Consider the following 25,622-nt stretch of genomic DNA (forward strand, 5'->3'; position numbering starts at 1 on the left):
AACCCTGCAGTAAATCGTGACATACCCACAAAACACAGTTTGGGACAAGATCGACTTCATTAACAAATGTACTCATATAGATGCCACATAGGCCATTTGAAACCAGAGAAGTTGGTTCTTAGGGGCAGTTGACCTTTAAACAAAATTCTCAGCCTGAAATGAAGTCTTGTCTTGCAACATTGATATCAATACTATTTACAGGAAATATTTGAACATATTTTATTTATTGATGAAATACCAAACAAATCACTGGTTTTTCCTCATTTGTTTTCTCTTATTTACAGCAGGTCAAATATTTCAACAAACATACAACAAATACTTGGTAGGTAATTCATGTCAAACTTTATAGTACATCAAGATTAGGGGAAATATGAGTTTCAGATACTTTATAAAGCAAGTTTCACAGATTTACAAACATTAGAAATGATAATAGAAAAAAAGACGTATTATTCATTTAACTACTGCAAACAAAATTATACTTTAAAACAAATCATACTTTAAAATCTGTACAAGCACTTTCTTAAACATCCATAAATTGCCACAGAAGAGGAAATGGAGGTCTTTAAAAAGTCCAGTTTGCCGGAAACACAGATTGATTTAATTTCTATTTTACAATAACTCTTTAAAAAGAGGAAAAGGATGAAATAAACCTGTACATTTGTACAATAGGTCCTGCTTTTACGTATGTGGTCTTAAAGGGGAAAAAAAGCAAAAAAACATGAGATGAGGAAGACAAAATCCTTTCACTTCTCTTGACCTTCTCTTTTCCTCTTTTAACACAATGATTCTTACTTGATGTGCATCGGCTTTTCATCCGTTTTTAACCGCTTGCGTTTAGGCTGCACAAACTCATCCTCTGAGTCTTCTGTGAGATCCGCCTCCTCTCCCTCTCCAGCTGGGGCCTGGGGCTCCTCGGGAACCTCTGGTACCTCGGGCTCCTCTGGTACCTCAGGGAAACTCTCATCTGGATAGAGCTCCAGCAGCCTCTCCTCAAAGTACAAACTCACAGCTTTCCCTGCCTCCGCCACCTCGGAGTCCGCCTGCCGGGAGGGAGGGAAGGAAAGAGGGGGAGAGTATGAGGAAGTGCGAGGTGGGGTGTGCGGGTACCATTGAACAGGAGGGATGAATGGGTAAGGAATGGAAGGAGTACATTAGTGGGTTAACATTCCTAGTGGCAGAGTGGGCAGCCGAACCTTTACCCTCCATGTGTATTAGAAACAGCTTACCTGCACATTACTCTGTTTCTCCTCATCATATACCTGGATTATTCGAGACATCTAAAAAAGGGGCGATAACAGTACAATAAAATACAAAAAAGCAGAAGGGGAGGGGGGAATTTCACAGTACAGACAGGTTATAGGTAACAACCATGTGTACCGTCACTACCCTAGGTCTTTGGGCCTAAGGAAAATACACTCCTTAGTGAACTTGTGTCCAAATATGTTTTGTGTCTGTCATCCCTCCATAAACTTGTTTCACTTACTGAGGTTGCAGCTTACAGTCATTGGGTATATCTTGTCTTTACATTTCCAAGCTAGTCTAGTCTACGGTCTGTCTTTACCTGGCTGCTTCTGCCTGCTGAGAGAATTCTGAACAGCATCCATAACCTTGCTCTGGGTCCTGGCATATTCCTGGGAGTGACAGCTTTCACTTTCTCTCCCTGCTAAATTGTTTAGCTTGATATACCATCCTTGACACTGACACCTAGTAAGTGTCCTTGGAAATCGTAACTTATGCATAAGTAGCATATATGGCACATTGAGCTGAACTGCTGACTATGTCAACTGCAGCCAATAGGAAATCTTTTAACGTCACTATCACAACTCAGTTCCTCATTGATTTTCTCAAGGTATCATATTGTTTCCCTCTGTTCCATTTCAAATCAATGTTGAATACCAACCACTTTGTAAATTACCTTTCCCCCTAAACACATCACTTGAAAACATGTTCAACACTATATCAAAAGGTCCAATTCAGATACACATGTTGACTTACAAAGCCAAAGATGAAAATCCCACACACATGGGACAAGTCTTTTGCATTCAAAAAGTTAAGTATTTGGATTAGTATCAGATTTAAACTATTCATTATTACACTAAAAAGGAGAATGTAGCTTTTTTTTTTTTTTTTTTTTTTTTTTTTTTTTTTTTACAAACAAATCTAATTTTGATGTAAACAGCATCTTAAAAAAGGTACCAGACCCTTTTTTGTGCAATTTCACTTACCACTAACCAGCGTTTCATTTCCTTATCCTTTTTGTTCATATTTGTCAGAGCCCACATACTGCACAAAGGCTCCAAAATCACCCAAATTAGTCATTTTAGAAACAGAAAAGCTATTAGTATAATGTTGCAGGTCTTTACATCTTGTACACATGAAATTGTGGCATTCTGAACTTAATCCACAACGTTATATTTCATTTTGTTGAAAGTCGACTGCCTACGTCCATTCTACAGGTAACTGCCAAAGTAAAAGGAAACACTTGCGTAAATGAGGGGTATAAAGTATATTGAAAGAAGGTGCTTCCACACAGGAAGTTCCAGACACTTATAGAATTTATGCCAAGGTGCATTGAAGTTGCTCTGTTGGCTCAACACCCTATTAAGACAATGTTGGTGTTTCCTTTATTTTGTCAGTTACCTATAGCAGCAGGCTACACTGAGAATGGAACAGCTGAATAGGGGAAACAGCTCGAGTCGCACAAAATGGAATATAATGTTGCAGATAAAGTTCGGAACGACAATTTCATGTGTTCAACATCCCGAAGACCTACATCACTATACTGAGAGCGTTTCTGTTACTAAAATTACGCATGTGGGTGTTTTTAGAGCATTTGTTCATGTTTTTTCAGAGCCCCCATACCACACAACGAGGATGAGGAAACATATTTTTTTAAATCACTAGTTGCAGTACATTTCTCAAAAGCAAGTGAAATCGCAAAATGTATTATTTTTTTAAAGGGTCTGGACCATTCTATAACATTTGGTTGTAAAAAAGCTAAATTCTGCTTTAAGATTCAGGACTTGTGTGGCACAGTCAATGACAACTACACTGAACAAAAATATAAACGCAACATGTCAAGTGTTAGTCCCATGTTTCAAGAGCAAAAATAATTAATTCCAGAAATTTTCCATATACACAAAAAAACGTATTTCTATTAAATTTTATGCACAAGTTTGTTTATATCCATGTCAGTGAGCACTTCTCCTTTGCCAAGATATACCAAACCTGTCAGGTGAATGGATTATCATGATCATTACACAGGGGCACCTTGTGCTGGGGACAATAGCATCTGACAAGGGGCACTGAGGAGTATTTCTGTTTGTGATTAAAGCCCTTTTGTGGGGAAAAACTAGATCTGATTGGGTAGGTGTGCAGCCATGGGTGCCAGTCATGTGAAATCCATAGATTAGGGCTTAATGAATTTATTTAAATTGACATTTCCTTTTGTGAACTGTAACTCAGTCAAATCTTGTTGCATGTTGTGTTTATATTTTTGTTGATTGAAACAGTTAGCTGTAATGAATACAGACAAAAAGCAACCCATTAGCTGTAAAGAAAGTTATTTAGAATGACAAATCTCTGAACTAATACATTGTGGCAATAATGGCAATTATAGTCAATGCTTTATAGGTTTGCTTGTTTTGTTAACTTCTCAGTAAACAAATCAAGAAGTCTTATGACAGCAGACTATCCCACTACGTACAAAATAACTGACCAGAAAGACATTACATTAGTGGCCATGAAAATATTCAGGTTAGAAAAACAGCAAATTAGTTTGGCAACACCACATTCACAACAAACAGTAGTGTGAGTACACAGTAACTGCATTCAGTCATCCAGTGTTAATCCCTGTGGGTGCACAAGTCCATGCCAAACGGTGTGATAAAGATCAACCTTCTGAATAATGTATTCCCACTGTCAGCATACAGTATTAGTGTGCATGTGGCCTCCTGCATCCATTCAACTATCAATCAGCCCCCTCCCCTAGTTAAATAAAGGTTAAAAATAAAAAATAAAACCATATTTTTTATTTTTATCTCCTCATGCCTGGAAGTCATGCCCACTCACCTCATTGTACTTGGCACAGTTGCTGAAGACCAGGCGCACATCCGAGACAAACTCCTTCGGGCTCTGGTAGTGTTGGACATGCTTCAACTGTAGCTTCTGTTTCACCAGGGTCAAGTCCATGGGCTTCTTGATGATCTTGTAGTAATTAGGGATCTGGTGAGAGGGGAACACTGTGGTTTGAGAGCCATATTGGTTCATTCATTTAACATACAGAACATTATGGTTATAGCCACAATGATTAAGTAATGTGGTGCTGGGGTATAGGGCAGGGTCAATAAACCAATCAAATGTATTTATAAAGCCCTTTTTACATAAGCAGTTGACACAGTGCTTTTACAGAAACCCGGGCCAAGACCCCAAAGAAACCAATGGTAAAATAAAGAACACAGTGGCCAGGAAAAAGTCCCAAGAAGGAAGAAAACCAGGGGAGGCTGTACTCAGTAAAGGGGAAGAGTATATTTGGCCATCAAGGTCATATAGAATAACGGTGGCATTGCCTTTTACATGCTTGAGATACTTACAGAGGGAGGGACAGGCTCCTGGAACCCCTCACTGAGATCATGGCAGAAAACATACAGCAGGAGGCGCTCACACCTCTGCAGGGAGTGAGAGATAGGGGTGGTGGTTATGCAGGAGAACATTACACAAGTCCTTATCATTCCTCAGCTTGAGAGAGAGACTGAGGCATGTGTCCCAATGTCTGAACGCAGCAAATAAAAATGGAAGGAGTAGCACGTCTGGCTTCATGACTACAAACATACTCAATACAAGTTGCCAGGAACTTACATACTCCATTTTAGTCATTTAACAGACGCTCTTATCCAGAATGACTTACAGGAGCAATTAGGGTTAAGTGCTTTGCTCAAGGGTACGTCGACCGATTCTTTTTACTTAGTCGGCTAGGGGATTCGAACCAGCAACCTTTTGTTTACTGGCCAAACGCTCTTTACCCCTATGCTACCTTAGAGAGCTGTACTGCCTTCATTCACACTGATTCACTCCTCAAATATGAGGGCATCTAAAGTAGGGCTCTACAACTTTGTTCCCAGAGAGCTACCTTCCTGTAGGTGTTCGCTCCAACCCCAGTTGTAACTAACCTGATTCATCTTATTAAACAGCTAATTATTATTACCATCAGGTGCGCTAAATTAACGTTGGAGCGAAAACATTCAGGGCGATATCTCTCTAGGAACAGGGTCAATGAAAATTCACTGATGTACGTAGTGAGGAAATGTATTGAATTGGCAGTGGCAGTAGAAACTACTAATCCCATGGAAAGTCCTTCCAACTGTAAGCAGGGAAAGACCTAGGTGTGGGGTGTCAAACTTATTCCATGGAAGGCCTAGTGTCTGCTGGTTTTTCCTTTCAATTAAGACCTAGACAATCAGGTGAGGGGAGTTCCTTACTAATCAGTGACCTTCATTCATCAATCAAGTACAAGGGAGGAGTGAAAACCTGCAAACTCAGCCCTCTGTGGAAAGAGTTTGACATGTTCTAGGTATTACAGGTGGATGGCTCCACTGACCCTCTGGTCCTCAGGACTCAGGCCCTGCTCACTGTTGTCCTTCTCGTCACGAGGCTCGTCGTCAGGCTGGTACTCCATCTCCGGGCTTGCCAGGCTCCGGCAGAACGTGCACATCCACTCACCACTGAGAGGGGAGAAACAGAAAGAAAATGTGAAGCAATAATCCAGATATATAGACAGACATGGGAAAATGATAGCTGATGTATAGCAAGATATCAGCATCCAATGTAAAAGGCTTTGAGTTAAAGGTGCTATATGAATGAAATTCATTCTCATTCTGACATCTAATGTAGTCAACGCCGGCCGCGCATCCAGGGCTCACCTCGGGGAGCACTTCAAGGTGGGGATGTGACAGGTGATGTGGAAGACTTTGGGGCAGCGGTCGCAGCAAAGCAGCTCTCCCCCGTTGTTGCACACAGCACACCAGTCCTCATTGGGGTCGTCCTCCTTCCCTCCTGCCCCGCTCTGGGTGGTCCCCTGTGCAGTGCGTGGAGAGCGCAGGGCAGCGGATGCGGCTCCCTTACCATTGGTCAGCAGTGCGGCAGAGGCCAAGGTGGATGTGCTGCTGGTGGTGATAGGGGCATTGCCAGGCCTGTTGGACCCACTGCAGGCCTCCTGGTCCTGGGGCTCAGTTTTGACATGCTCCCCCACCTTCTTGAGGATGTCCTGGATAGAGGAGCCAGAAGTCACAGAGCCCAACAGGGGCAGAGGGGGAGTACGTCTGCCCTCTGAACTACTCATCTGTGGGACAAGACACACACAAGAACAATATCTTACAGCAAGAACTGGCAAATCTGGTGCAGTCCATGAGGAGATGCACTGCAGTACTTAATTCAGCTGTTGACCACACCAGATACTGACTGTTACTTCTGATGTTGACCCCCCCCCCCCTCTATATTTACACATGTTAAGTTACCTGAAAATAAGCACAGTTGACAGTGAGAGGATGTTTATTTTTTCGCTGAGTTTAGATCTTGGTCTAGCAAGCTAAAAGGAGCTGAAAGAGCTGGGCAGTTAGGTGTGTTACCATGCACGCGCTCCTCCCTCCATCCTTCCCTTGTTCAGTTTTGACGTTGGAGGTGGTGGTTCCCGAGAAACCACACTCCTTCTCAGCTCCGGGCTCCTGCTTGACTTTGACCTGCTGTTCCATTGGGCCACTTGCTGGCCCTGGCCTACCCGCAGATCCACAGCTTATGAGACACACACAAAATACCTCCCTTACATAAATATATGTATAACTATGTATGCCAGTGAGATTAATTGTTCAGGTGTGACTAGCTTACTCAAATGGTTCAGTATCTGCAATGCTACCTTCTACCCATCCTATGGATGTTTCACAGTTTTATGTAATAGTGTAATTTTCTCATCATTGTCTCACAGTAATGCGAGAGCCCTTGTGTTTGAGCAGAGGTCTAGTGCTTGGCCTGTGTGTCATTACCTGCCCCTGCTTCCTGTGCTGGACGTACTGGATGGCCGCACAGGCGTGTGGGAGTTTGATAAGCCTACGGGTGGGAGATAGACAGTAAGCAAAGATGAGGCAGTAATATAGAAGTCATGTAAGAAAAACAATTTCTTCGTTAAATGTGATAGCCATGACAGTGATTTGAGCAAATGATTTAAAATCATAGATTGGATTGAAGCTGTGTGTGAAGAAAGTGTTTGTGCTCATTGTAGTAGAGTCGTCCTCCAGTACCTGAGGAGCCAGGGGAGTGTGTGGAGGGTCCGTGGGAGAGGTTCATGTTCCCGGGGGGCCCCAGGCCCAGCTGAGGGTATGTGCTGGCTAAGATGTAGCGACTCAGTAGGGCATCCAGGCTGCTGGAGCCCGCGTCTTCCAGCTGATGGCGCCACAAACATCCAGCCACAGGATAACACTGAATTAGTGGTCATTTTTAGTTCACCTTGTGAACATTTCTGATGAAGTATCGCCATGTATATGTATGAGCACCACATTTGATTTTATCTAAGTTGAGCCAGGTTCCGTTCCGCTTCCTACCCCCTTCAATGAGCACAGATAGGTATAAAGCAGTATGGCAGAAACTATACTGAACAAAAATATAAAAACACAACACGTGAAGTGTTTCGTGAGCTGAAATTTAAAAAAAAATCTCATTTTGCTCACAAATGGGTTAACATCCCGGTTAATGAGCATTTCTCCTTTGCCAAGATAATCCATCCACCTGGCAGGTGTGGCATATCAAGAAGCTGATTATACAGCAGGATCTTTACACAAGTGCATCTTGTGCTGGGGACAATAAAAGGTCACTAAAATGTGCAGTTCTGTCACAAAACACAATGCCACAGATGTCTCAAATTTTGAGTGAGTGTGCAATTGGCATGTTGACTGCAGGAATGTCTACCAGAGCTGTTGGCAGAGAAATTACTGTTAATTTCTCTACCATAAGCCGCCTCCAACATCGTTTAAGAAAATTTGGCAGCACGTCCACCCGGCCTCACAACCACAGACCACGTTGTAACCACGCCAGCCCAGGACCTCCACATTTCTAACTGTAATAAAGCCCTTTTGTGGGGAAAAACTCATTGATTGGCTGGGCCCTGCTCCCAAGTGGGTGGGCCCAGTCATGGCTGCACCCCTGCCCAGTCATGTGAAATCCACAGATTAGGGCCGAATGAATTTATTTCAATTGACTGATTTCCTTATATGAACTGTAACTCAGTAAAATCTTTGAAAATTGTTGCATTTATATTTTGTGCAGTATACATTGAATATTCATCATATTACTCATACTTATCCATTCCCCTCAGATCTACAAAAAGCAAAGGGGTGGGGCCAGGAGAAAGGATGAGAATGGAAGCAGGCATGGTGAGATTTGGAAGTGCGTGACATGTGCCTGGTCCCAGAGGGCTGTGTGCACCTGAATGGGGGGGATGTTTGGTAGGCATGGCAGGTTCTCTGGGTTGGTGACGGAGGGGATGAGGTCGATGGCGCCCACTATGGGGCTGGCGGGGCCACGGTGGGCATGGGCGCTGGCCATGCTGGCACTGGTGGGACTGGTGGGGTTGGCAGCGCTCACGTTGTGGAGAGATGCCACTGGGAAGGGTCCAGCATGACCTGGGTTTGAATGCTACAGGGACAGAGAAGGAGGAAGTCAAAAACTAGAGATTTTCGGCAGGATTGAATATTTATTAAATTGTTTAATTCTACCAGGTCTACAACGTGCTGAAAGGTCATTTTTGGAAGCATAATCACGAATCATGCCCATGCAACAAGAAACACGACTAATAGGACTGTGACGATACCAATATCGCAATATTCTTTCCATGGCAAAAACACAAAGCAGACCGTACTATTTGGTCCTTTAAAAACCTGCTGTATGTAAAATAGTGTGCTATAGCGAGGACAATAAATAAATGTGACTCGAGACAACATCATGATGTTTGCTTCCAACATTAGGCATGTTTTCCTTAAAACGTTAAATCGGCTTTGCGTTTTGTTTCCTTGCCACGATACCAACGAGTATCGCGATACTGGTATAGTCCCGGCCGTAACGACTACCATTCACGTATAAGTAGAAAAAGTGCCAAACCCCAGTGAGATGTAACAAACGAAACCTGTGGTCGCTCATCTCAGAATCTACAGTCATCTAAACACAAAAAGGTACCCATACATACACAGTGAAAATCCTACTACCAAATGGCAACAGTTGTGCCAATCAGTAATACCGGTTTCTGCATAAAACATATTACATTTTAGTCATTTAGCAGGCGCTCTTATCTAGAGCGGCTTACAGGAGCAATTAGGGTTCAGTGCCTTGCTCAAATGCACATCAACGATTTTTCACTTAGTTGGTTCAGTGATTCGAACATGGGACATTTCGTTTACTGGCCCAACGCTCTTAACCGCTAGGCTACCCGCCGCCCTATTGTTTACTGTATATGTGATTGTGATTGTTTATTATTTTATGGATATCATCTTTGGATGTGTTGACTGATCAATTTCCCTTTTGTGGAGTAATGTATCTATACCTCAACTCAATTCATTAAATCTTTTTATCCCCTCAGAGACATAATGCAAGTGGTGTAGTCTGACCTGTCTCTGCAGCTGGGGCTGCATCATGGGGGAGTACTGCTGGCCGTTGGGCATGCGCGGCTGGGCGCTGGAGCTGGGCATGCGGCCCTGTCCCGGGGGCAAGCGCAGGTGGTGTGGGGGGTACATGTTGGGCCCGCCGTTCATGGGGCCCCTCTGCTGGGCCTGCATACTGATGAGGCGCGGGGGCTAGTGAGAGACACAGCAGAGGACAGGCAGTTGTATTTTCGGGTAAAAGTATAACTCATGAACAAAATCATTATAGCAACAGATTATAATATTCAGTACGATTATAGGTCCAAAAAAACATTTAACCTGGGTTGACTAAAGCACTTCCGAACAGTGATGTAGTGGGTGGGTGGGTAAATGCTGATCACTATTCACAGTGAATAAATTAACACTTTCTATATTTTCAATGCCCTTTTCCACAATAAGTGGATAAATGCTTGTGCAAAATAAACTAATTGAGTAAGCGGTGTTAAAATGCATTTACCCTCCACTACACCACTGCTATCGATGAGAACAATGGTACCCTAAAAACATAAAGACATTCAGTACTCCTCAGTCTACCTGCTGCTGTACCATCTGAGGTACAGCCTGCCTGGGGTGCTGCTGGGACATTTGGGAGGCAATACGCATCTGTTCCTGGATCCTCTGTTGGTGTTGCTGCTGTTGCTGGTGCTGCTGCTGTTGGTGCTGCTGCTGCTGCTGTTGTTGTTGTTGGTGCTGCTGTTGTTGTTGTTGTTGTTGCTGCTGTTGTTGTTGTTGCTGCTGTTGTTGTTGTTGGTGCTGCTGCTGTTGGTGCTGCTGCTGCTGTTTCTGCTGGGCGAAGGCTTGCTGCTGCATGTGCTGCTGCCGGAGCTGGGCCAGATTGATCTGCCCAGGGCTTTTGCCGTGGCCTGGGTGGCCGTGGCCCGGGGAGATGGGCCCCACCATAATGTTGGGAGGGTGCTGAGCCTGGGGCATCTTCTCGATCACCAGGTTCCCTACAGTTGGGGGGTGAGAGAGGAGAAGCTAAAGTAAGTGACTGAGTATGTCTATGCCAAACCAATCCATCAGCTATAGGTAGTCAATGCCAAACCAATCCATCAGCTATAGGTAGTCAATGCCAAACCAATCCATCAGCTATAGGTAGTCAATGCCAAACCAGTCCATCAGCTATAGGTAGTCAATGCCAAACCAGTCCATCAGCTATAGGTAGTCAATGCCAAACCAGTCCATCAGCTATAGGTAGTCAATGCCAAACCAGTCCATCAGCTATAGGTAGTCAATGCCAAAACAGTCCATCAGCTATAGGTAGTCAATGCCAAACCAATCCATCAGCTATAGGTAGTCAATGCCAAACCAGTCCATCAGCTATAGGTCGTCTATACCAAACCAATCCATCAGCTGTAGGTAGTCAATGCCATACCAATCAAATTAGCTATAGGTAGTCAATGCCAAACCAATCCATCAGCTATAGGTAGTCAATGCCAAACCAATCCATCAGCTATAGGTAGTCAATGCCAATCCAGTTCATCAGCTATAGGTAGTCAATGCCAAACTAGTTCATCAGCTATAGGTAGTCTATATCAAACCATCAGCTATAGGTAGTCAATGCCAAACCAATCCATCAGCTATAGGTAGTCTATACCAAACCAATCCATCAGCTATAGGTAGTCTATACCAAACCAATCCATCAGCTATAGGTAGTCAATGCCAAACCAGTTCATCAGCTATAGGTAGTCAATGCCAAACCAGTTCATCAGCTATAGGTAGTCTATACCAAACCAATCCATCAGCTATAGGTAGTCAATGCCAATCCAGTTCATCAGCTATAGGTAGTCAATGCCAAACCAGTTCATCAGCTATAGGTAGTCTATACCAAACCAATCCATCAGCTATAGGTAGTCTATACCAAACGAATCCATCAGCTGTAGGTAGTCTTTACCAGTCCCCTAGACATTACCGTGTCAAATTATCTGCCATCCTACCACGATGCAAAGGATACAAGCGTAAAAAGAAAAAGGCACAGACATTTAATGCACCGAGTCCAAACTGTGAAACTATGCCAAACAATCTGCCAATCTTGTGGTCACCATTGGGAAGCACTATCATCAGTGTGCAGGTAGAGGCATATCTCCCGTTCTATGCCATGCTTAATACTGTACCATCGGTGGCCAGAAACAGATTTCCCTGCATACTTCCCTGCATGTAGAGTAGTAAATCCTCTCACCTAGGTTGACCACGTTCTTGGCCCAGAATGTGGGGTCACAGAAAAAACGAACAGCTCCGTTAGCCTGAGGCACTGGTTCCAGTCCAGCCTTCAGGACCTTGCGCAGCTGGTAGATGATCTGCAGACACATATGAAGATATTGGGATGTTATTGGTTTGCAGATACTTTATAGACTATAGTTTATAGAGAGGATCAATTTAGGATAGGGCAACTTCTGCATATTATAGTGCACTCTTTGGCCTTTGTGGAGAATAGGTTATGTGCATGTTTATCTGTTCTCCGTACCAGCCTCTTGCTGTAAAGCAGGGCGGTGCTGCTGCCGCTGTTAATGGCAGAGTGGGTGAAGTTGAGCACATGGAGGATCTGCCTGGCCAGGTTGGCGATGTCTGTCTGCTGGGTCAACAGCTTCATGCTCCTCTCCTTAGTCACACTCTGGAGGACCAAGGGACAAACGGTAGGGAAAAACATTACCAACAGGCATCCATCCGCCTATGTAATTAGGGTAAAGGCTGAACCCTTTTTTATTAAATTAAAACAGTATCCAAGTAATGTCACAGAATAAACTTCACATCATGTGGCAATGTAGGAGCCAAATTAAGTTCATAGTGATTCTTTGGTATTCATTCTTCTCAATACATAGGCCTAGACAAAACACTGAGGGACGGTTTACCGAACCCTAGTCTTGGATTAAAAATCTCCATTGAAAGGGTGTTTTAGTCCAGGACTAGGCATAATCTGTCTCTGGGCCTGAAAGCATAATGAGTTGAGTTCAAATGTATTCCTTGCATAGGTACCATGATGGCCTTACCTCAAGCTGCTGCAGTAAATACTTGCCCTTCTTGTTGATTTCGTTGATAAGAGTGAACACGGCTATCTTGATGTCATGTTCCACCTTCTTATGGGTATCAGTAACTTCCTTTATCCTGGATGGAAACGGGGATGGAAACAAGGACACTCAAACTAGAGACACACTAGTAAACAATAAAAGAGCACTTTACTTCTCAACCCATAAACAAGCCCTTATGAAATCTCTATAGGGTGGGGAAGTGGCCCCTAGATGCTGATCTTGGGTCAGTTTAGCCTTTTCCCCACCTATGGTTAAGATTAGGATTGGAGAATGGGAAGATGATTCTAGATCTGTACCTAGGGGAAAGTTCACCCTGCAGCTATGAAGTCGCCAAACAAGCCCCGTTCACAGGAGAGATGGGAATGCTGCTGTACCTGCTTGTCACCTGAGAGTGAGAGTAGTGAACGTAGGTCTTTTTCTCCTGCAGTTTGACCATGTGCGTCTCAATGATGCCTTTCTGGTTCTGGAAGGCCTCCTCCAGAAACTGGTACCTGAGAGAAGAGAAACTCTGTTCAGCAAGGAACACCAAGACTTAGATCACTGGACTAGATTGCTGTTTTTCTCATTGTGCCCGATCCTCACTGGATGTGTGTGAATGTAACACCAAACCAAACGTATTACCATCCACCACCACTACCGACCAGAATTCACTACAGATTTTGATTTCCAATTCTAAAGATCATATGTTGTCTATGCAGTACTGCATGTCCTACCTGTGCTCCTTATGCTCCAGCAGTTGGCAGTCTCGGCAGGTGAGTGTGTCACAGGTTTCACAGAAGAGTTTCAGGGGCTCCTGTTTGTGGATGGGACAGAACACAGGCCTCTGTTCCGACACACCTACAGACTCTACAGAGACCGAGAGAAACAAAAGAAAGAATGAAATAGAGAGAGCAATAACAATACAATTTTTTTATTTGTTTTTAAGAGTGAAAGAACATGTGAGATAAAGAAATACATTAATTAATACAGAGTATAGTACTGCATGTCAGCTATACTGAGAACCAGCAGGGCCAATATACTACTACTGGAGCACTGACTGATTCTGCAGCATGTTACCATGACAACAGCCAGTCAGCTGTGAAGTTATAAGGCCTGGAAAAACTACAGCCATCCTAAGAGTCACCAAATGCCTACACCAGAGCCTTCTACTTGCAAATAGAAACCTCCGATCTACAAGTCCAACTAGGCTATGTCAAATTGTCACTTGATATTCATCACATATTGTGTTTAGGTTTGTTGGACAATTTACCTTCAGAGACATCCTCTTTCTTGCGGATTTTGTGGTCCTTGGTGATTTTGACCCTCTGGTGAGCCTCGATGCAGGTTTTGCACAACCACTCTCCACATTCTGCACAGAACCCAATGGTATCGGCATTGTCCTCACAACTGGTGCACATCTGAATGAGACAAAACACACAACACCACTTAGATACCTAACTTTGGCTAGATGCAGCTGATAATGAGGGAGTTGTATTAAATCAACCATCCACTTGAACTTAACTGGATTAAATTAGAGTTAAATTGTGGTATACCTGTGCAGATTTTTCATCTGAAGTCTTGGAGGCCTCGGTGGTGTCCTTGACAAAGTAGTTGTCAATGATGTCACTTTGTTTACAGTCTTGACAACAAACTACACACCGCATGACATTCACTAGAGTAGACCGAGGAAATAGACAAGATAGAAGCACTGGTTAGGCCTATTTCCTAAGTGGTGAAATTGACAAAGAAATCATCATTTGAAATCAGCAACTACAAAAAACTATTTTCTCACTAATAGTTTGCATACAGATACTACAGAGGTCAGAGGCAATTCAAAAGGCCTATGTAGAAAAGAGATGGATGCAACCATCAAGTTGGACTTTTAAACTTTTGGCAACTTGTCCCAACCACAAAAAAATTGTGGGGATGAAAATTAGTTTTTATTGCATCTACAATCTGAACTGTGGGGGTAGCTTTGTTTAAAAAATGTCTGCCATGTCAGTTCACCTTTTACAATTGGTTGGTGCTTAAATGTATTAATAATAAAGATGCTACAACTGAATTGTTAAGTACCATAATAGCGGACTATGAAATACATTATAGGGCCTAAGTAGGTGGGTGCTACACATTGGTGGAGGATGAGGCAATTCCCCTTTGAGGGTTGGGATTATAAATCCATTCAATTATCATATTCACCCCAATATTTCATATTATTTTCAAGATTTCTGAATAATGACAGATTGATATATTCATATGAGACACACAAATCAGTGAGCTGTATCAAAAGTGGGCAATGATGTGATGAAAATACATATCCTTCAGCTAAATGTTGAATACATAATCCTTAACTGCTCCACCCCCAAACTTAACTCCTCTCAACTCCCTTAAACCCATTAATTACATTTCCGAGTACATTACTGGATGCAGCACAAACCAGCTCAATCCAGTTTGAGCCAGTCTATACCGGCTCATGCTGCACACAGCCGGTTTGGTGTAAGCCCCAGCTGCATGGGGCTGTGAGTGATTGGCTGTGAGTGCAGCTGAAAGGGTTTAGGAGACCACACCACCAAGACTGATCTGCCACTGCAGCTGTGAGACTTTGAACTGAGACAAGTCAGGGCGCATACAAAACACATACATGCAGTGCACTGCATAAAAATTGTATCGAAATAGAATTCCACATTTTTCAAAATCATGGTCTGTTATTGTTACATTATACCATTTATATGACCTAATAGGTGAGGCAGAATGTCATGCATGAATGTTTGAATATAACATAGAAAAGCAGACTAGGGGAAATATGAAAATGGCCAACTTATTAAATAGACATAGCCTAATTCTGTTGCACCTGTCATGTCTGACCTTTCGAATAGCCTACATGTATATGATGCTGACAATCTTGTACCATTAGTTCACATGTTTGTTTATTTAAAATGGTTAGGCTGTACTGCTACATATCTACATGGAATCTAAAAACAGATTCCACATTCAGACAATTGCCTTGAGGGCAAGGCAAATAAACCAAAATATAACATTGTATGATTGGCCTAATACTTAATTTAGGCCTATGATTATCATTTGAATCTTTGCAAATAAACAGTGTGTATCTTCAAAATATGTTTAACACCATGATATCGATCTCATGGACTGCATCCATAGTTCAATCTTTAAATGTGAGTGTTTACATTTCCCCAAAACAAATTCATCAGCTGTATGGAGTCTATACCATCGGCTGTAGGTAGTTTATACCAAACCAAGTGGCAATCCCCCCTAGACTTAGTGCAAATAAGGCAATATGAGCTGGCATTGTAATGAGTTAGGTCTAGGTCTATTGTTCTTATTTAGGAGATTAAGTTTTACATCAAATTAATTGAATCTTAGCCATGTTGATAAGACAAAGTGGGTCATAATAGAAAAAAAGAACAACCCTTGGGTGGTTCTGACCACAGTGGCCAAAATACCATAGGCATCGAATAGAAATATGCTGGTCCCAGATCTTTTCCTGCTCGTCGGCACTCATTGCCTTCTGGAAAATGCCATTATGAAACATCGGCCTACACCTGGTCTGGTCCTCCTAGATCTGTTTGTGCATGTTGCAGCCAACCCCCTATGGTCATTGTCAATGCCAAAAGTTTGGCACATCAACGACCATAAGGGGATGGCTGCAATACGCAAACAGATCTTGGAGGACCAGACTAGATGTAGGCCGATGTGTCATAATGGCATTTGAGAAGGCAGTGAGTGCTGGCAAGCAGAAAGGGCAGTGTTCCTGGGCATTATCAAATGTATCATAATGGTTGGGGATCAGACATGTTCAGCCCATGGCCTAACTACATGGTCTGTCCACATGACCACCCCTAGAAGGTCCCAACTATAATGGAAAACATTTTACCTTGATTTAATGCCAGAAATAAATGCTGGAATTGTGTTCTTGGTTGCCCATTATCTAGACCTAAGCATTTACTTACCCATAAAATGTATGTAAATTAGTTTTGAATGTAAGTAGTTAGCCTAAGGTTAATGTACAAGATCTGGTTTACTAGAATTTAGTATTGATAGAGTCAAAGTAAATAGTAATCCACAATTGTGCCTAGGGAAAAATAGGCATGGACTAAACATTACATAAAACTGCAAAAAGTTGGTTAGTTGACTTTGGACATTACTGTGTAGGTGAATTGAATCTGCAAAATGCCAAATAATTACACCTGGAAAGCCAATAATTTATTCTCAGCAGAAATCAAGAGCACCATGTTTCATCTGTCATTTGATTTGTCAATGGCATTATAGGTCTATGTATAATACATATAAAATAATTAGGTGGATGCCTATATCGTCCTATTACACGTGTACATTATACACATGTATGAATGCAAAATATATTTGTTTGCAAATCTCCATATGATTTGTGCCAAGATTTTTCACCTTGTCGGTTCCAGCATTCGAACTAGCTACCTTTCAGTTACTGGCCCAACGCCTTAACTTCAAGGCTACATACACCTATTCTGGTGTAGTTGTCATGTCATGCAATGATCATGTTGTGCGGATGGCCAAACCTCCCACCTTGAGAAAGGATGGTGAAACTGAATTTTGGGTCCTAGGCCAAGGCGCTTTACTGATAAGAGAAACTGAGAATAATTATATTCTGTATCTGGCTGTGGGGCACATGTGACATTCAATACGAATCTTCTTCTGGCATTAACAAACCATGCAACTCTATGTACATTTACTTGAAGAGCAGTGTAGACGCAAAGTTAGGTAACGTTAACAGAATGACGGCACAAACCATATTCTGTTATCAAATGTTGCATATGGACTGTTCTTTGAGTAAATGTGTTTCTGTAACATTTTCAGTGGAAATTGTTACATAGTCCTTGTGCATAGAGTTGTATGGATTGTTTAACTTTACAATAATTGGTTTTTGTTTGACACACATTTTAAAGCAACAAATTTGAGTCTGGGTGTTACCTTGGAATAGCCCATAGCCGGCCCATCAGGCCCATGGGCTGTTGCCTATTCAGTATGCTGTTGTTTTACCATAACTCGATTACGGCCATTGTGAAACTTGTTATTGTAAGAGTCACAATATGAGTAATATATATATATACTATCTATCTCCAAATCACAGCTAGTAATCAGTGAAAAACAATATTATTATGCTTGCTGACCATTTGGCAGCTGAATGGTACTCAACGTTTATACATAGTACCTACACTACAGTAGCTAGCAATTGTGCTTCCCCTGCCCACTTCAAAGTAGACTACACTCACCTATGTGGGTGTCTGGCTGTCCGTTCGGCCCAGGCACCTGTACCGTAACTTGTCGCTCTGGCAGTGGGATACATTTCAAGCAAAATGAGTGAAGACACGGTAAGAGTTTAGGTTCACAGTCACGGGTCTGGAGACTTTGTTTACACACAGCGCAAGTATCCATAAGGTTTATTGGGATGACGGGGTTGGCTGGTGGAACTGTTGGAGGTGGGGACATATCGGTTGTGAGTGCTGGTGAGGTTCCAGCAGTATCCCCAGCAGCCGAGGACTCGGTTGTCCCCCCATTGGTGTTCCCAACTGGGCTGCTGCTAGTGCTGCCTTCTCCCACTGCGCCCGCGCTGTTGCTGCTAGCGTCCCCTCCTCCGCTAACGTTAGCGGGTGTAGGCACCTGGGAAATATTCTCCTGGGATTGTGAATCCTCTCCTTCTTTCGAGTTCGACTCTATGACAATCACCGCATTCTCACTTTTCAATTCGGTTGTCCCACCATTGGTGTTCTCAACTGGGCTAACATTACTGCTAATGCTGCCTTCTTCCCCTGTGCCCGCGCTGTTGCTGCTAGCGTCCCCTCCTCCGCTAACGACGTCGTTAGCGGGTTTAGGCATCTGGGAAACATTCTCCTGGGATTGTGAATCCTCTCCTTCTTTCAAATATGTCTCTATGGCAATCAGCGGATTCACATCTTTCAATTCTGGGTCTCCGCTATCCTCTCCCTGAGGTTCTGAATCTAATTTGGAAGAGCTCTCCATATCCTCTTCGCCTTTGTTGTCCGCCATCTTCCTTCCTCTTTGAACCGCAACCGGCAGGACGTCCTACGTACCGAGTAAAAAACGTGTTGTCTACGTCATTACGTAATTCACGGTCTTAATCTTTGACTGTGTCAATAACAGAGTATAAACATTCCAAAATAATTCGTAGGACCCAAATATGACAGGACATGTTAATGTTTGGATAATATCAAAGTAATGGTTTACATTTCCAAAACGTTTGAAATATTAAAATAAAAATCTAATCTCAAGCACAAAAATGTTAGCATTTGCTTAGTTTAGTCAGGCAAAAAAAATATTAGGCCTGACTCATTGTCATATGACAGCAGGGAATTCTGCAATAGAGTAACACAGTATGAGTCATAATACCTAGCGGTCAATCAGGGATATGGTTCAAATCATTTTCCCACCATTCATTTTCCCATAGGGGATTTTAGAAACACTAAAAAAAGGGCTGTTTCATATATAGGCTTACCCTGGCGTGACGTTTTGATAACCGTGTAGGTCTCTCCAGGACAAGGAGACTTTTATCAATTTATTTCCCTGTATTTACCCCCCCAAAATGGAACGCTAATTAGCTGCTAATGTGGCCATCATAAAAACTACAAATGCCATGATAATCTGGACAAAACTGCTGAATCGAGGCAAACGTAAGAATCTCTGGATTAACTAAATTGAGTAATGAATACATTGGCTACATTTCTTTAAATTGACAATTCTAATGAACTGTCTTGTGCAAGTTTTAAATTGACACATTACCAGTTAGCAAAGACATGCAGGAGCTTGCTGGGATTTGTAGTTTTGCATTATGTCTACTTCCATGCTAATTAGCATTTTCGAATCGAGAGTAAATAGAGCCGAATATACTGATAATCACCTTGTTTGAGATTTATATGGTTATTAAATAATCACACCAGGGCAATCCTACACGAAACACAGCCCTTATTTTAAGTGTTTCTAAAATCCCTATTGGGAAAAAATAAATGGTGAAATTACAATTGGAACAAATTCCGTTGACCGCCAGGTTTTATTGGTATTATGACACCTCCACTGTGGGGCTCTATAGCTTCTCATTTTCAATTTGGTTAATATTCACTGACAGGCAAGAATCAGGGCCCATCTGTTGGTAGTACTTTCGTCAGTAGACATAACCGATCTATGAACAAACACGCATGTTTCAACATTATTTTATTATAAGTCTATTTAAAAAAAATACAAAATAAAAATATTACATGTACAAAAACTTATTGTATCACAAATGTTCTAAACATGCTAGCATGTTTTTGTGCTTGTCTATTTTTTGAAGAAATCATGTGAATTTGTTAGACAGCATCATTAGTTATGCTTAACTCTACCTCTATTTAGAACTACTTAAATTGACAAACATTAAAAAATTGACCAGAGTTCACTTCTTCAGTGATCTCGAGGTACAATGAAAAAGTTCTTTACACGGCCCATGGTTTTTCAATGGTCACGGTCTGACACTAATGTAAAGAAACTGTGGAGCCAAGGCAAATATGTTCTTCTGAAAGTTTGGAGAGTCCTTTTCTTTTCATGTTGGTTCTCAGCTGCAAGCTTAACATTTTATTTTTTGTAGAAGGGGTCTCGCACAAGGCTTGAGTTCTAGAAGTCCTGTCGAATATTTTCCTTGTTCTCGTCACCCTGTTGCTGTTTGAGCTTTCCAACTTCATTCTCCAACTGGACGATGGCACGTTCAATCTCATAGTTCTTACTTACGAGGGACACCCAACTGTTATGAGAGATAGCAAGGATTTAAAAAAATCATTGACAATCATACCACATTTAGAGAACAGTAACGAAAAATACAACATTTACAGAACTGACTTTGACTCCAGCTCTCTCAGCTTGGCCCCGCCTGCAAGCTGATCATTCTTTCGTTGCCAGTTCAAGTCCTGAATCTGCTTTCTGCAAAAAATAACACACAAACAGAAAAGGCTGTTAAAAAAAACATTACGCAGAAGCTTGTTGACAGTTTATGTCAGACTCTTTCCAAAACTACAACTAAAAAAGCTAACCATGAATGTGATACATGACTTGTAAAGCGTAACAGAATATTTTCACACCATTTACTCACCTACATTTCTGTAGTTCCTTTTGAGCCAATTCAATCATAAAGGCCAGGTTACTGTAGAGTGAAATAATGACCAATATTAAGGCAATGTCAAAAAGTTCCTGTGAACCTATACATTACTCCTCAGGACAAGCATGTGTTAAAAAAAAACAAGAATATTCTTTCCTGTCTGATTTAAATCACTAATCGAGCCCCATTTGTTAAGTCAAATCAGTTTGGTTTTCCTCTGTGACTCTTTCCTGGACTTTAAGATAAATGAAGAGCTCTACTGTGCACAGGCAGAAGCCACTGACTCACTCATTGTAGACCTTCCATGCGTTGGTGCCATAGTGTGCCATGAGTTCCAGGTTCTCAATGCGCACTGCCTGATGCTCCAACTGAGCCATGGAGTTGTTCACACAATCCTGCCATGCAGTGATGTCATTCTTCTGCCCTGACGATGGAGCAGGAAGCTCATATCTGCACAGGTGAAAAATAAAACAGTTGGGTAAACACTCAGGACAACGAGGGTTTAAATGCATCACTTTCAAACTGAATGTGTGATTGAATGTTAGCAATATTTTTTAACAGGACTTTTTTTGCTATGTGCAAAAGAGTAGACTGGGTTGACCTCTTCATGCTGAGAAGTTCCAGAGGCTGCCGGGCTGCTAGCCTCTCAAACTCATTCCTCATGATTTCAGTCTGATGGGTGATATATAAGCATTAGTATTTGCTTCACATAATGTAATTGTAGACCATCACAGTTGACAGTCAAAATCCATAAGCATATTACAGCATGACATTATGTGCATATTCATTTATGGCTTTTTGTTTTAATAGAATGTGGAACGTGTAAGTGATACTTACTTCAAAGGTAGTGAAATCAGGTGTGGGTATATAACTGAGATAGTTCTTTGTAGGTCTGTATCTGCGAGTCTCCTCTTCTACCAAGGCTGCAGCCTGTGTATGGAAATGAATAAATATGAACAGACAGCATAGTACTACAGTAACTAGCTAGACTCGTACCTCTGAGGGGTGACCTGGCTAGCTAGCTAGCTACTGTATGTTATTGTACGTTAGCCGATGATGGCGGTTGGTTGAGGCATGATTCTAACATGACCAGATTAGCAAAATAATATTTTTTTATTGACAGTAGCCTGATAACGTTACTTTGCTTCCATGGCTTACTCATGTCTATCATAGGTTCCTGGGACGTCACCCCATTTTACGTTGAAATTTTAGTCACTTAGTAGACGCTCTTACGCTTTGATCACACCGATAGTGTTATGGTACACCAGCAGTACATTCATTGTTGCCATCCCAATAAAGTTGACATGTGAAATGATTAAGGTTAGGTAAGGGACGTTCTAAGGATCCCTGATTGCACTAACTATGTCAGTTACTTGCCTGCCTGCTAACTATAGCTAGACTAGCGAACGTTAGTCAGCAACTGATAACTATGCCTATAGAGCAGATACTTACCGCCTCTCTGACGCCAGCTGCATCATAACCCTGGTCAAAATACGGCAGGGCGTCTACAAATACTTCACCAGCTACTGATGAAGTTCCAGACATATTCAGTTCAGTTTGTTTGTTTATTAGCTAGCACCGCTAACTAGCTAGTTGTTTTAGCAGCAAAACAACGCGGTCGTCACTAGTTACCACAGCCACAAAGTCATAAACCCCGCGATTTATATAATGTGTCTTATCTTTTCAAACCTAACCCCTCTGCCAACATCAACCCCAACCTTAAATTATGATCAAAAAGCAAATGTTCGTTTTCATGATTTTTTTTACGATACAGCCAATTTTAACTTTGTGGCTGTGCTAATTTGTGGAATCCTAACAACGTGGCCGGCCCGAAGATTTTTATAACTAAATCAAGATAGACCACAGTCAGCCGTTTTCAATGGGAACACATTTGTCATAGAGGGGAGAACAAGCAATGATGTGGGCCGAGCTTAACACGAGCTTGCAAGATCCTATTGGCGCGTTCTAGCCTATATATATGCATATTTCCGTTAGGGAAGGACACCTCTGAAGTGCGCGTGTGCAATAACTAAATTATCCTTTGCACTCCTTTTAAATAACGATTTTTAAAAACTTTTGCAAAGGTAAAGTCTACTAAACTTAGTCCACTCTGTTCATAACATATTCTAGTTTTGGGAACAGAAAACTGTATCGAGATCAAATGTTTCATCGATGAGAAATTTTGCACAATGCCGGCCAAATTCAATCACGTTCTACATTTGGTAATGAGTGGAAACGCCAAAAGTTTGAATCATATTTATATATTCGGTGAAATATCTGTCTCATTGTTCTATCTGTGGCCACTCGCTCCTGCTGTCTTCCGGGAGGCTGAACATATTTTCCATTGGCGTTTGATGGTGGCCTTTGGTTTTACAGCGCTCCCTACGCCCTGGAGTAGTTCTTTATCTAAATTAGTTTTTCATATGCAACATCTAATATCTAATTTACATTCTGAAGTAAGTGTTTATTATGTAATAGTTTATTTAGGTCAGCATTTCCCAAATTCGGTCCTCAGGACCGCAAGAGGTGCACGTTTTGGTTTTTGCCCAAACAGTACAATGCTGATTCAAATGACAAAAAAAAATGATGTTTACTTGAAATCAACTGTGTACTGCTATGCCAAAAACCAAAATGTGCAGAGTTTGGGAAACCCTGGTTCAGGTCATTAGGACTAATTAACACAAAAATAGCATGCCATTAGGAAATAAAATATAAAAATATGTTGTTGGTGACAGTAGTGGAGACCACTACTAAAGGACACCAATGAGGAGAAGAGACTTGCTTAGACCAAGAAACACGAAAAATGGACATTAGACCGGTAGAAATCTGTCCTTTGGTTTGATGAGTCCAAATGTGAGATTTTTGGTTCCAACCTCAGTGTCTTTGTGAGACGCAGAGTAGGTAAACTGATGATCTCTGCATGTGTGGTTCCCACCATGGAGCATGTAGGAGGAGGTGTGATGGTGTGGTGCTGCTTTTCTGGTGACACTGCCAGTGATTTGTTTCGAATTCAAGGCACACTTAACCAGCATGGATACCACAGTATTCAGCAGCGATATGCCATCCCATCTGGTTTGCACTTACTGGGACTATCATTTGTTTTTCAACAGGACAATGACCTAAAACACATTTCCAGGCTGTGTAAGAGCTATTTGACCAAAGAGAGTAATGGAGTGCTGCATCAGATGACCTGGCCTCCACAATCACCCGACGTCAACTCAATTGAGATGGTTTGGGATGAGTTGGACCACAGAGTGAAGGAAAAACAGCCAACAAGTGCTCAACATATGTGGGAACTCTTTCAAGACTGTTGGAAAACCATTCCTCATGAAACTGGTTGAGAGAAAGCCAAAAGTGTGCAAAGCTGTCAGGCAAGGAGGTGGTTACTTTGAAGAATCTCAAATATATTTAGATTTGTTGAACACTTTGGTTACTACATGATTATTCTACAATGTAGAAAATAGCAAAACTAAAGAAAAACCCTTGAATGAGTAGGTGTATCTAAACTTTTGAGTTGTACTGAGATATGTGTGTGTGTGTATATATATATAGCTGAAGTCGGAAGTTTACATACACTTAGGTTCAAGTCATTAAAATTTGCTTTTCAACCACTCCACAAATTTCTTGTTAACAAACTATAGTTTTGGCAAGTCAGTTAGGACATCTATTTTGTGCATGAAAATCATTTTTTCAACAATTGTTTAGATTATTTCACTGAATCACTATTCCAGTGCGTCAGAAGTTTACATACACTAAGTTGACTGTGCCTTCAAACAGCTTTCTGGAAAATTCCAGAAAATGACATGGCTTTAGATGCTTCTGATCGACTCAAATTATGTCAATTAGCCTATTGGAGGTGTACCTGTGGATGTATTTCAAGGCCTACCTTTACACTCAGTGCCTCATTGCTTGACATCATGGGAAAATCAAAAGAAATCAGCCAAGACCTCAGAAAAAAAATGTAGACCTCCACAAGTCTGGTTCATCCTTGGGAGCAATTTCCAAATACCTGAAGGTACCATGTTCATCTGTACAAACAATAGTACGCAAGTAGAAACACTATGGGACCACGCAGGCGTCAAACCACTCAGGAAGGAGATGTGTTCTGTCTCCTAGAGATGAACGTACTTTGGTGCGAAAAGTGCAAATCAATCCCAGAACAACAGCAAAGACCCTTGTGAAGATGCTGGAGGAAACAGGTACAAAAGTATCTATATCCACAGGAAAAGGAGTCCTATATCCACATAACCTGAAAGGCCGCTCAGCAAGGAAGAAGCCACTGCTCCAAAACCGCAATAAAAAAGCCAGGATACGGTTTGCGACTGCACATGGGGACAAAGATGGTACTTTTGGATAAATGTTCTCTGGTCTGATAATACAAAAATAGAACTGTTTGGCCATAATGACCATCGTTATGTTTGGAGGAAAAAGGGGGAGGCCTGCAACCCGAAAAATACCATCCCAAACACGAAACATGGGGTTGGTAGCATCATGTTGTGGGGGTGCTTTGCTGCAGGAGGGACTGTTGCACTTCACAAAATAGATGGCTTCATGAGGTAGGAAAATTAAGGTCAAGGTATTGGAGTGGCCATCACAAAGTCCTGACCTCAATCCTATAGAAAATGTATGGGCAGAAGTGAAAAATCGTGTGCGAGCAAAGTCTACAAACCTGACTCCGTTACACCAGCTCTGTCAGGAGGAACGGGCCAAAATTCACCCAACTTATTGTGGGAAGCTTGTGTAAGGCTACCTGAAACATTTGACCCAAGTTAAACAATTTAAAGGCAATGCCACCAAATACTAATT

The 25,622-nt window shown here is 41.9% G+C and overlaps 2 protein-coding genes across 7 annotated transcripts; both read right to left on the reverse strand.

Annotated features, from left to right (window-relative positions):
- Positions 1 to 205: 205 nt before the first annotated feature.
- Positions 206 to 18,746, reverse strand: LOC135528133 (E3 ubiquitin-protein ligase TRIM33-like). Of its 6 annotated transcripts, none has more exons than XM_064956983.1 (21): positions 17,950 to 18,746; positions 14,236 to 14,354; positions 13,953 to 14,100; positions 13,417 to 13,549; positions 13,078 to 13,194; positions 12,665 to 12,779; positions 12,142 to 12,288; positions 11,857 to 11,974; positions 10,212 to 10,627; positions 9,645 to 9,830; positions 9,142 to 9,198; positions 8,470 to 8,679; positions 7,290 to 7,431; positions 7,035 to 7,098; positions 6,624 to 6,768; positions 5,919 to 6,337; positions 5,597 to 5,720; positions 4,593 to 4,667; positions 4,072 to 4,224; positions 1,227 to 1,277; positions 206 to 1,040 (listed from the first exon to the last, which is right to left on the reverse strand). In XM_064956983.1, the coding sequence occupies exons 1-21, from the start codon at positions 18,722 to 18,724 to the stop codon at positions 789 to 791; spliced, it is 3,966 nt and encodes a 1,321-aa protein (XP_064813055.1). In that variant the 5' UTR covers positions 18,725 to 18,746; the 3' UTR covers positions 206 to 788. The 6 variants fall into 6 exon arrangements, with proteins under 6 accessions (XP_064813055.1, XP_064813054.1, XP_064813057.1 ...); XM_064956982.1 differs by having other exon boundaries at positions 6,624 to 6,786; XM_064956985.1 differs by lacking the exon at positions 9,142 to 9,198 and having other exon boundaries at positions 6,624 to 6,786.
- Positions 18,747 to 19,886: 1,140 nt separating this feature from the next.
- Positions 19,887 to 22,647, reverse strand: LOC135528135 (pre-mRNA-splicing factor SPF27). The gene is made up of 7 exons (XM_064956988.1): positions 22,269 to 22,647; positions 21,654 to 21,746; positions 21,418 to 21,488; positions 21,105 to 21,266; positions 20,811 to 20,861; positions 20,561 to 20,641; positions 19,887 to 20,465 (listed from the first exon to the last, which is right to left on the reverse strand). The coding sequence occupies exons 1-7, from the start codon at positions 22,359 to 22,361 to the stop codon at positions 20,339 to 20,341; spliced, it is 678 nt and encodes a 225-aa protein (XP_064813060.1). The 5' UTR covers positions 22,362 to 22,647; the 3' UTR covers positions 19,887 to 20,338.
- Between the last annotated feature and the right edge of the window lie 2,975 nt (positions 22,648 to 25,622).

Source organism: Oncorhynchus masou, chromosome 33 (genome assembly GCF_036934945.1).
Source record: "Oncorhynchus masou masou isolate Uvic2021 chromosome 33, UVic_Omas_1.1, whole genome shotgun sequence".
NCBI lineage: Eukaryota > Metazoa > Chordata > Actinopteri > Salmoniformes > Salmonidae > Oncorhynchus > Oncorhynchus masou.